The sequence below is a fragment of the Oncorhynchus keta genome, unplaced genomic scaffold, assembly GCF_023373465.1.
Source record: "Oncorhynchus keta strain PuntledgeMale-10-30-2019 unplaced genomic scaffold, Oket_V2 Un_scaffold_6846_pilon_pilon, whole genome shotgun sequence".
NCBI lineage: Eukaryota > Metazoa > Chordata > Actinopteri > Salmoniformes > Salmonidae > Oncorhynchus > Oncorhynchus keta.
The window spans coordinates 65,944-78,664 of record NW_026290990.1 but is presented as its reverse complement, the minus strand read 5'-3'; the positions used below and the strand labels follow the sequence as shown (position 1 = coordinate 78,664).

At 46.7% G+C, this 12,721-nt stretch overlaps 1 protein-coding gene across 3 annotated transcripts in view; it reads right to left on the bottom strand.

The window, feature by feature from the left end:
* The window catches only part of wdr93 (WD repeat domain 93), a 99,960-nt gene that overhangs the window by 81,349 nt on the left and 5,890 nt on the right, over positions 1-12,721 (bottom strand). For all 3 annotated transcript variants that reach the window (XM_052517326.1, XM_052517324.1, XM_052517325.1), the window contains exons 6-8: positions 11,884-12,033; positions 7,533-7,719; positions 3,313-3,383 (exon numbers count right to left, since the gene is read on the bottom strand). In XM_052517326.1, coding sequence (XP_052373286.1) covers positions 3,313-3,383; positions 7,533-7,719; positions 11,884-12,033 — 408 coding nt within the window. The remainder of the gene's footprint in view (positions 1-3,312; positions 3,384-7,532; positions 7,720-11,883; positions 12,034-12,721) is intronic.

Genomic DNA, 12,721 nt, shown 5'->3' with positions numbered 1-12,721 from the left:
TAACATAGTGTCCAAAGAAGGGACAGAAGTATACAGAATGGTGTCGTCTGCGTAGAGGTGGATCAGAGAATCACCAGCAGCAAGAGCGACATCATTGATGTACACAGAGAAAAGAGTCGGCCCGAGAATTGAACCCTGTGGCACCCCCATAGAGACTGCCAGAGGTCCGGACAACAGGCCCTCCAATTTGACACACTGAACTCTGTACTGAGTAAATGGACTTTTAAATGCCGTCAGACCGAGGCTCTGCATCTGTCCTCATGCTCCTAGACCTCAGTGCTGCTTTTGACACCATCGATCACCACATTCTTTTGGAAAGCATAATTGATCTGCAGGGACAAGTTCTTGTCTGGTTTAGATGTTATCAGTTTGTCGCTGTGGATGGTTTGTCCTCTGACAAATCAATGGTAAGTTTCGGTGTTCCTCAAGGTTACATTTTAGGACTACTATTGTTTTCACTATATATTCTACCTCTTGGTGATGTCATTCAGAAACACAATGTCAACATTTACTGCTATACGGATGACACACAGCTGGACATTTCGATGAAACATGGTTAAGCACCAAAATTGCCTACCCTGGAAGCCTGTGTTTCAAACATAAGGAAGTGAATGGCGGCAAATGTTTTACTTTTAAACTTGGTCAAAATAGTTGGCGAACTGGTCAGCGTGCACTGCGCCCGGCCCGCCACAGGAGTCGCTAGTGCGCGATGAGACAAGGATATTCCTGCCAGCCAAACCCTCCCTAACTCGGATAACGCTGGGCCAATTGTGCACCGCCCAATGGGCTTGAACCCAGAATCTCTGGTGGCACTGCGATGTAGTGCCTTAGACCACTGCGCCACCGAGGAGGCCAAAATTCAGAAACTTTTTTTCCAAAAATGATGCAGCTAATTCATGCTTTTGTCATTTCTAGATTATACTACTGCAATGCTCTACTCTCCTGCTACCCAGATAAATCACTAAATAAACTTCAGTTATTGCTAAACACGGCTGCTAGAATCTTCACGAGAACCAGAAAATGTGATCATATTACTCTAGTGCTCGCCTGGACTACCTGGCCCGATGACTCCTGGCTGTCCCCAGTCCATCTGGCCGTGCTGCTGCTCCAGTTTCAACTGTTCTGCCTGCGGCTATGGAACCCTGACCTGTTTCAACAGGCGTGTTACCTTGTTCCAGACCTGCTGTCTCAACCTCTGAATGTTCGGCTATGAAAAGCCAACTCACATTTACTCCTGAGGTACTGAGATGTTGAACACTCTACAACCACTGTGATTATTATTTGACCCTGCTGGTCATCTATGAATGTTTGAACATCTTGAAGAACAATCTGGCCTTAATGGCCATGTACTCTTATAATCTCCACCCAGCACAGCCAGAAGAGGACTGGCCACACCTCAGAGCCTGGATCCTCTCTAGGTTTCTAATCTCCACCCGGCACAGCCAGAAGAGGACTGGCCACCCCTCAGAACCTGGTTCCTCTCCACCCGGCACAGCCAGAAGATGACTGGCCACACCTCAGACCCTGGATCCTCTCCACCCGGCACAGCCAGAAGAGGACTGGCCACCCCTCAGAGCCTGGATCCTCTCTAGGTTTCTAATCTCCACCCGGCACAGCCAGAAGATGACTGGCCACACCTCAGAGCCTGGTTCCTCTCCACCCGGCACAGCCAGAAGATGACTGACCACCCCTCAGAGCCTGGATCCTCTCTAGGTTTCTAATCTCCACCCGGCACAGCCAGAAGATGACTGGCCACACCTCAGAACCTGGATCCTCTCTAGGTTTCTAATCTCCACCCGGCACAGCCAGGAGAGGACTGGCCACCCCACAGAGCCTGGATCCTCTCTAGGTTTCTAATCTCCACCCGGCACAGCCAGAAGAGAACTGGCCACCCCTCAGAGCCTGGTTCCTCTCTAGGTTTCTAATCTCCACCCGGCACAGCCAGAAGAGGACTGGCCACCCCTCAGAGCCTGGATCCTCTCTAGGTTTCTAATCTCCACCCGGCACAGCCAGAAGAGAACTGGCCACCCCTCAGAGCCTGGATCCTCTCTAGGTTTCTTCCTAGGTTCCTGCCTTTCTAGGAAGTGTTTCCAAGCCACAGTGCTTCTACATCTGCATTACTTGTTGTTTTAGGCAGGGTTTCTGTATAGCACCTAGTGACATCTGCTGATGTAAAGAGTGATTTATAAATACATTTGATTTTAATTTGATAAAGGGGATGTATTTTACTACATATAGAAGGGATGCTTCTAAGAAGAGAGTAAGATAAAAACATTTGATTTAAGAGTGGATAAAATAGATATTTTATGTGTTGTCGATCTCAATCTGCAACAGGACCCATGGCATCAATTCAAGATTTAAATACAGAACTGATGGCATCAATTCAATATTTAAATACAGAACCCATGGCATCAATTCAAGATTTAAATACAGAACTGATGGCATCAATTCAAGATTTAAATACAGAACCCATGGCATCAATTCAAGATTTAAATACAGAACCCATGGCATCAATTCAAGATTTAAATACAGAACCCATGGCATCAATTCAAGATTTAAATACAGAACTGATGGCATCAATTCAAGATTTAAATACAGAACCCATGGCATCAATTCAAGATTTAAATACAGAACTGATGGCATCAATTCAAGATTTAAATACAGAACTGATGGCATCAATTCAAGATTTAAATACAGAACTGATGGCATCAATTCAAGATTTAAATACAGAACTGATGGCATCAATTCAATATTTAAATACAGAACCCATGGCATCAATTCAATATTTAAATACAGAACCCATGGCATCAATTCAAGATTTAAATACAGAACCCATGGCATCAATTCAAGATTTAAATACAGAACCCATGGCATCAATTCAAGATTTAAATACAGAACCCATGGCATCAATTCAAGATTTAAATACAGAACCCATGGCATCAATTAAAGATTTAAATACAGAACCCATGGCATCAATTCAAGATTTAAATACAGAACTGATGGCATCAATTCAAGATTTAAATACAGAACCCATGGCATCAATTCAAGATTTAAATACAGAACTGATGGCATCAATTCAATATTTAAATACAGAACCCATGGCATCAATTCAAGATTTAAATACAGAACCAATGGCATCAATTCAAGATTTAAATACAGAACCCATGGCATCAATTCAATATTTAAATACAGAACCCATGGCATCAATTCAAGATTTAAATACAGAACTGATGGCATCAATAAAATATTTAAAAACAAATTCATGATATTCAAATGTAATGAAAAAACATTTGTTAAATTGTCTTAACCCACCTGTCTGAGGCTTAACTCCTCCCAGGACAGGAAACAGACCTCCAGGAAGCAGGAAGTGACTGGTCACACAGCTTCAAACACAGCATCTCCATGGTTACAACACTAACATGTCATCTCCACGGTTACAACACTAGTGCACCTTTCATTTCCAAGTCTAAAGTCGATGTCAACATGAGCTCATGATGGAGTGATTGAAGTCCAAAGGCAAGCAATGGGCGGATTCCATTATGCTGAGCCGAGGCTCACCGGTCGGTGGCCCTTCTCAAATGGAACAGTAATCTGCATCACTCGGTCATGTTGTCAACAGGGCAGCATGATGCATCATCCAGAAACATACATCTCTTTTGCATTAAATACATGTTTGGATTTTAGAACTAGTTTTCAGTGGAAAGGCAGATAAAGTGTTGTTATCAAAATAAATAACTTTTGTAATGTGAAAACACAGAATCATACTAATAACTACAGTGGTTAATTACATCACTTGTGTTTTGATCTGACTCCGCTGTGGGACAGAGCAGGGCACCTGGCTCACACCCGGGAGGCAGCCTGGTTCCAAAACTAATCAACTTCACCAGGTGCAAAACACGCTTACACGGTCCGCCCAGGCCAGATTAATCCTCTCATTATCAATCAACAACTTCCTGACACGGCCGCCCAGGCCAGATTAATCCTCTCATTATCAATCAACAACTTCCTGACACGGCCGCCCAGGCCAGATTAATCCTCTCATTATCAATCAACAACTTCCTGACACGGCCGCCCAGGCCAGATTAATCCTCTCATTATCAATCAACAACTTCCTGACACGGCCGCCCAGGCCAGATTAATCCTCTCATTATCAATCAACAACTTCCTGACACGGCCGCCCAGGCCAGATTAATCCTCTCATTATCAATCAACAACTTCCTGACACGGCCGCCCAGGCCAGATTAATCCTCTCATTATCAATCAACAACTTCCTGACACGGCCGCCCAGGCCAGATTAATCCTCTCATTATCAATCAACAACTTCCTGACACGGCCGCCCAGGCCAGATTAATCCTCTCATTATCAATCAACAACTTCCTGACACGGCCGCCCAGGCCAGATTAATCCTCTCATTATCAATCAACAACTTCCTGACACGGCCGCCCAGGCCAGATTAATCCTCTCATTATCAATCAACAACTTCCTGACACGGCCGCCCAGGCCAGATTAATCCTCTCATTATCAATCAACAACTTCCTGACACGGCCGCCCAGGCCAGATTAATCCTCTCATTATCAATCAACAACTTAATCCTGATTATCAATCAACAACGCCCAGGCCAGATTAATCCTCTCATTAGCAATCAACAACTTCCTGACACGGCCGCCCAGGCCAGATTAATCCTCTCATTATCAATCAACAACTTCCTGACACGGCCGCCCAGGCCAGATTAATCCTCTCATTATCAATCAACAACTTCCTGACACGGCCGCCCAGGCCAGATTAATCCTCTCATTATCAATCAACAACTTCCTGACACGGCCGCCCAGGCCAGATTAATCCTCTCATTATCAATCAACAACTTCCTGACACGGCCGCCCAGGCCAGATTAATCCTCTCATTATCAATCAACAACTTCCTGAATCAACTTCCTTACACGGCCCTCTCATTATCAATCAACAACTTCCTGGCCAGGCCAGATTAATCCTCAATCATTATCAATCAACAACTTCCTGACACGGCCGCCCAGGCCAGATTAATCCTCTCATTATCAATCAACAACTTCCTGACACGGCCGCCCAGGCCAGATTAATCCTCTCATTATCAATCAACAACTTCCTGACACGGCCGCCCAGGCCAGATTAATCCTCTCATTAGCAATCAACAACTTCCTGACACGGCCAACCCAGGCCAGATTAATCCTCTCATTAGCAATCAACAACTTCCTGATTCACGGCCAGCCCAGGCCAGATTAATCCTCTCATTAGCAATCAACAACTTCCTCATCACGGTCGACCAGGCCAGATTAATCCTCTCATTATCAATCAACAACTTCCTAGACACAGTAGCTGTCTGGGTATAGTCTGATTCAGACTGAGGACACAGGGCCCTAACAGATCATCAGTGTCTGGTGCATCAGTAGCTGTCCAGAGGCCCTAACAGATCATCAGCCAGATTAATCACAGGGCCCTCAGATCATTATCAATCAACAACTTCCTTATTGTCCAATTTTGAAAAGGGCCCTAACAGATCATCAGTAGCTGTCTGGGTTTCCCTGAGGACACCCTGGATACCTCACTGATATGAGAGGCTGGAAAAACAAGAGGCTCACTAGGAAATCATGATTCAACTGACTAGATGATTCAACTGATCATCAGTAGCTGTCTGGGTATAGTCTGATTCAGACTGAGGACACAGGGCCCTAACAGATCATCAGTAGCTGTCTGGGTATAGTCTGATTCAGACTGAGGACACAGGGCCCTAACAGATCATCAGTAGCTGTCTGGGTATAGTCTGATTCAGACTGAGGACACAGGGCCCTAACAGATCATCAGTAGCTGTCTGGGTATAGTCTGATTCAGACTGAGGACACAGGGCCCTAACAGATCATCAGTAGCTGTCTGGGTATAGTCTGATTCAGACTGAGGACACAGGGCCCTAACAGATCATCAGTAGCTGTCTGGGTATAGTCTGATTCAGACTGAGGACACAGGGCCCTAACAGATCATCAGTAGCTGTCTGGGTATAGTCTGATTCAGACTGAGGACACAGGGCCCTAACAGATCATCAGTAGCTGTCTGGGTATAGTCTGATTCAGACTGAGGACACAGGGCCCTAACAGATCATCAGTAGCTGTCTGGGTATAGTCTGATTCAGACTGAGGACACAGGGCCCTAACAGATCATCAGTAGCTGTCTGGGTATAGTCTGATTCAGACTGAGGACACAGGGCCCTAACAGATCATCAGTAGCTGTCTGGGTATAGTCTGATTCAGACTGAGGACACAGGGCCCTAACAGATCATCAGTAGCTGTCTGGGTATAGTCTGATTCAGACTGAGGACACAGGGCCCTAACAGATCATCAGTAGCTGTCTGGGTATAGTCTGATTCAGACTGAGGACACAGGGCCCTAACAGATCATCAGTAGCTGTCTGGGTATAGTCTGATTCAGACTGAGGACACAGGGCCCTAGATCTGATTCAGACTGAGGACACAGGGCCCTAACAGATCATCAGTAGCTGTCTGGGTATAGTCTGATTCAGACTGAGGACACAGGGCCCTAACAGATCATCAGTAGCTGTCTGGGTATAGTCTGATTCAGACTGAGGACACAGGGCCCTAACAGATCATCAGTAGCTGTCTGGGTATAGTCTGATTCAAACTGAGGACACAGGGCCCTAACAGATCATCAGTAGCTGTCTGGGTATAGTCTGATTCAGACTGAGGACACAGGGCCCTAACAGATCATCAGTAGCTGTCTGGGTATAGTCTGATTCAGACTGAGGACACAGGGCCCTAACAGATCATCAGTAGCTGTCTGGGTATAGTCTGATTCAGACTGAGGACACAGGGCCCTAACAGATCATCAGTAGCTGTCTGGGTATAGTCTGATTCAGACTGAGGACACAGGGCCCTAACAGATCATCAGTAGCTGTCTGGGTATAGTCTGATTCAGACTGAGGACACAGGGCCCTAACAGATCATCAGTAGCTGTCTGGGTATAGTCTGATTCAGACTGAGGACACAGGGCCCTAACAGATCATCAGTAGCTGTCTGGGTATAGTCTGATTCAGACTGAGGACACAGGGCCCTAACAGATCATCAGTAGCTGTCTGGGTATAGTCTGATTCAAACTGAGGACACAGGGCCCTAACAGATCATCAGTAGCTGTCTGGGTATAGTCTGATTCAGACTGAGGACACAGGGCCTGATTCAGACTAACAGATCATCAGTAGCTGTCTGGGTATAGTCTGATTCAGACTGAGGACACAGGGCCCTAACAGATCATCAGTAGCTGTCTGGGTATAGTCTGATTCAGACTGAGGACACAGGGCCCTAACAGATCATCAGTAGCTGTCTGGGTATAGTCTGATTCAGACTGAGGACACAGGGCCCTAACAGATCATCAGTAGCTGTCTGGGTATAGTCTGATTCAGACTGAGGACACAGGGCCCTGTCAGGTCTTATTTTCTGTTATCATTACAATCTGAGGATTTTAAGACTAACCACTCTCATTCAACTGTTGTGTTTACCTGGGTCTGTCCTCTGGGTCTGTAGTGTTGCTGGGGTTAGTAACCATGTACTTCCTGTATACAGACTTAAACACAGCGTCCTGGTCCTCCCATTGGCGACTGCTGATCAGGTGGTTCTGTCCTGAGCCAATCACATTGCCATCCTCGGTCTTCTGCAACACCTCAAATGGACTCTTCATGGTAGAGCCTATCAAATATGACAGACATTTTGCCTTCCTGTAATTCTCATGTTGATACAATGTATATCTGTTATTCTCATGTTGATACAATGTCTTCCTGTTATTCTCATCTTGATACAATGTCTTTACAATATATTTTTTTTAACTACTGTTTGGTTACCGGGTCATTCCACCTCAAAAAGCACAAAGAGGATTTTGACACCCACCATCTCAGATCGATCTGAAATCATTTCTGTTGTCAGAAACAGATGAGATTAGCATTCCTGCAACATTTTTTTTGTTGAAATATAATTTGACATCTGAGAAATTAAGATAATTGATTGCAGCCAAATTGGCATTTTTAATTTATAGGATTAATATAATATTCAATAAATATAGTACCTAACATCCAATTTGGACCAAACTTTTTCTACCAATGAGTCCGACATGAGGAATCCAAAGGAATGGTGAGTAGCCACCCAGACCCACAACACCCCAACAACAACAATACAGGTTCTGACCACTAGATGGTGCTGTTCATGCTATTAGGTGGGAAAGTTTGAAGACCCCCCCAATGTTAAAGGGATTGTTCACCTAAATTGCAAAATGACATTGGTTGTCTACAGACAGCAGGGTGTGACAGCAACCCATGCTTGGGTTTTTCAGCCACTGTCTCAAGAGCTAACTTCTTAGCATTTGTGGCACAAATTCAATGCAAGTCAATGGTACGTATAGTAGCATTTTCATGCTTCATGTTCATCAGAACACTATATAGGTAATAGGGTGCCATTTGGAAGGCAGCCATGTTGTACAAACCGTGAGACAAGAGGTCCACAAGAGGTCTCTGCACAGTCCCCAGAACAGACTATGGACTGTAGATATGTGTTAGTGGAGTATGGGCCTGAGGACACAGTGTGTTGTGAATTCTGTAATGAATGTATTGTAATGTTTAAAAGTTCTATAACTACCTTTTGCCAGACCCCAGGAAGAGTAATGGGGATCCATAATAAATACAAATCATCCTAAAGTATCAAAACATGGATTGTGTAACTGTATTATCTTACTTAGATACAAAGCACAAAAAGGCTAATATATGTACCGTTGACTCGCATGGGATTTGTGCCACAAATGCTAAAACAGCATTTGAAACAGTGGCCAGGTAAACAAAACCAAAGCAAGGGTTGCCATCATACCTCTCCTTCTCTCCCTGGACCTCCTCCTCCTCCTCTCCCTGGACCTCCTCCTCCTCCTCTCCCTGGACCTCCTCCTCCTCCTCCTCTTCTCCCTGGACCTCCTCCTCCCCCTCCTCCTCCCTCCTCCTCTCCCTAGACCTCCTCCTCCTCTCCCTGGACCTCCTCCTCCTCTCCCTGGACCTCCTCCTCTTCTCCCTGGACCTCCTCTTCCCCCTCCTCTCCCTGGACCTCCTCCTCCTCTTCTCCCTGGACCTCCTCCTCCTCCTCTTCTCCCTGGACCTCCTCCTCCTCCTCTCCCTGGACCTCCTCCTCCTCCTCTTCTCCCTGGACCTCCTCCTCCTCTCCCTGGACCTCCTCCTCCTCCTCTCCCTTGACCTCCTCCTCCTCTCCCTAGACCTCCTCCTCTCCCTGGACCTCCTCCTCCCCCCTGGACCTCCTCCTCCTACTCCTCTCCCTGGAACTCCTCCTCCCCCTCCTCTCCCTAGACCTCCTCCTCCTCTCCCTGGACCTCCTCCTCCCTGGACCCCCCTCCCCCTGGACCTCCTCCTACTCCTCTCCCTGGACCTCCTCCTCCTCCCCTGGACCTCCTCCTCCTGGACCCTCCTCTCCCCTGGAACCTCCTCCTCCTCCCTCTCCTCCTCCCCCTCCCTCTCCTCCCTCCTCCTCCTCTCCCTGGACCTCCTCCTCTCCCTGGACCTCCTCCTCCTACTCCTCTCCCTGGCCCTCTGATGGTATATACCTCCCTCCTGTCCTCCTCTCCCTGGTGGGACCTCCTGGTGTGGGGGCGGTCATGGGGTGGGTCATGGGGGCGGTCGGTAATGGGGGCGGTCATGGGGGCGGTCGGTAATGGGGGCAGTCATGGGGGCGGTCGGTCATGGGGGCAGTCATGGGGGCGGCGGGGGGGAAGTCATGGGGGCAGTCATGGGGGAGTCATGGGGGCGGTCGGTAATAGGGGGCAGTCATGGGGGGTGGTCATAGGGGAGCGGTCGGTCATGGGGTGCGGTCATGGGGGCGATCATTGGGGGCAGTCATGGGGGGAAGTCATGGGGGGCGGTCCGTGGATGGATTTTGACCATTTATTTAGATTTCTCATGTCGGACTCATTGTTAGAAATAAAGTTGGGTCCAAATTGGATGTTAGATAATATATTTATTGAATATTATATGAATCCTATAAATGAAAATAAAATCAATAAGCTTAATTTCTTAGAGATCAAATTATATTTAAACGAAATAATGATTCAGGAATGCTGAACTTATCTGTTTCTACAACAGAAACTATTTCAGATCGATCTGAGATGGTGGGGGTCATGTCTTGCTGACATGGAATGACCCGACCGTGATCTGTTAAAGTTTGGTAGGACAGTATGACATGGAACGACCCGACCGTGATCTGTTAAGGTTTGGTAGGACAGTATGACATGGAACAACCCGACCGTGATCTGTTAAGGTTTGGTAGGACAGTATGACATGGAACGACCCGACCGTGATCTGTTAAGGTTTGGTAGGACAGTATGACATGGAACGACCCGACCGTGATCTGTTAAAGTTTGGTAGGACAGTATGACATGGAACGACCCGACTGTGATCTGTTAAAGTTTGGTAGGACAGTATGACATGGAACGACCCGACCGTGATCTGTTAAAGTTTGGTAGGACAGTATGACATGGAACGACCCGACCGTGATCTGTTAAGGTTTGGTAGGACAGTATGACATGGAACGACCCGACCGTGATCTGTTAAGGTTTGGTAGGACAGTATGACATGGAACGACCCGACCGTGATCTGTTAAGGTTTGGTAGGACAGTATGACATGGAACGACCCGACCGTGATCTGTTAAGGTTTGGTAGGACAGTATGACATGGAACGACCCGACCGTGATCTGTTAAGGTTTGGTAGGACAGTATGACATGGAACGACCCGACCGTGATCTGTTAAAGTTTGGTAGGACAGTATGACATGGAACGACCCGACCGTGATCTGTTAAGGTTTGGTAGGACAGTATGACATGGAACGACCCGACCGTGATCTGTTAAAGTTTGGGAGGACAGTATGACATGGAACGACCCGACCGTGATCTGTTAAGGTTTGGTAGGACAGTATGACATGGAACGACCCGACCGTGATCTGTTAAGGTTTGGTAGGACAGTATGACATGGAACGACCCGACCGTGATCTGTTAAGGTTTGGTAGGACAGTATGACATGGAACGACCCGACCGTGATCTGTTAAGGTTTGGTAGGACAGTATGACATGGAACGACCCGACCGTGATCTGTTAAGGTTTGGGAGGACAGTATGACATGGAACGACCCGACCGTGATCTGTTAAGGTTTGGTAGGACAGTATGACATGGAACGACCCGACCGTGATCTGTTAAGGTTTGGTAGGACAGTATGACATGGAACGACCCGACCGTGATCTGTTAAGGTTTGGGTAGGACAGTATGACATGGAACGACCCGACCGTGATCTGTTAAGGTTTGGTAGGACAGTATGACATGGAACGACCCGACCGTGATCTGTTAAGGTTTGGTAGGACAGTATGACATGGAACGACCCGACCGTGATCTGTTAAGGTTTGGGAGGACAGTATGACATGGAACGACCCGACCGTGATCTGTTAAGGTTTGGTAGGACAGTATGACATGGAACGACCCGACCGTGATCTGTTAAGGTTTGGTAGGACAGTATGACATGGAACGACCCGACCGTGATCTGTTAAGGTTTGGTAGGACAGTATGACATGGAACGACCCGACCGTGATCTGTTAAGGTTTGGTAGGACAGTATGACATGGAACGACCCGACCGTGATCTGTTAAAGTTTGGTAGGACAGTATGACATGGAACGACCCGACTGTGATCTGTTAAGGTTTGGTAGGACAGTATGACATGGAACGACCCGACTGTGATCTGTTAAGGTTTGGTAGGACAGTATGACATGGAACGACCCGACTGTGATCTGTTAAGGTTTGGTAGGACAGTATGACATGGGAAGTACCTGTGTGAGGTTTAGGTGGTTTGATCTTCATCAGCATGGCGACAGGAGACAGTTTGCCTGTATCTCCTACTCCAGGTGCATGCTGGGACAGCTCTTTCAGCCAGGAGTCTTTAGGGAATCTGTACACCTCTAAACACTGACAACCATTACCTGGTGGGAGACATGAAAATAATATGAGGATTGAATGAAATATTCTAGATGCATACTTAGGACTGGACTAAACAGATGGAAAGGCCTGCATACTGTACTTAGGACTGGACTAAACAGATGAAAAGGCCTGCATACTGTACTTAGGACTGGACTAAACAGATGGAAAGGCCTGCATATTGTACTTAGGACTGGACTAAACAGATGGAAAGGCCTGCATACTGTACTTAGGACTGGACTAAACAGATGGAAAGGCCTGCATACTGTACTTAGGACTGGACTAAACAGATGGAAAGGCTGGACTAAACAAACAGATGAAAAGGCCTGCATACTTAGGACTGGACTAAACAGATGAAAAGGCCTGCATACTTAGGACTGGACTAAACAGATGAAAAGGCCTGCATACTTGGTACTTAGGACTGGACTAAACAGATGGAAAGGCCTGCATACTGTACTTAGGACTGGACTAAACAGATGAAAAGGCCTGCATACTGTACTTAGGACTGGACTAAACAGATGAAAAGGCCTGCATACTTAGGACTGGACTAAACAGATGAAAAGGCCTGCATACTGTAGGACTGGACTAAACAGATGGAAAGGCCTGCATACTGTACTTAGGACTGGACTAAACAGATGGAAAGGCCTGCATACTGTACTTAGGACTGGACTAAACAGATGAAAAGGCCTGCAT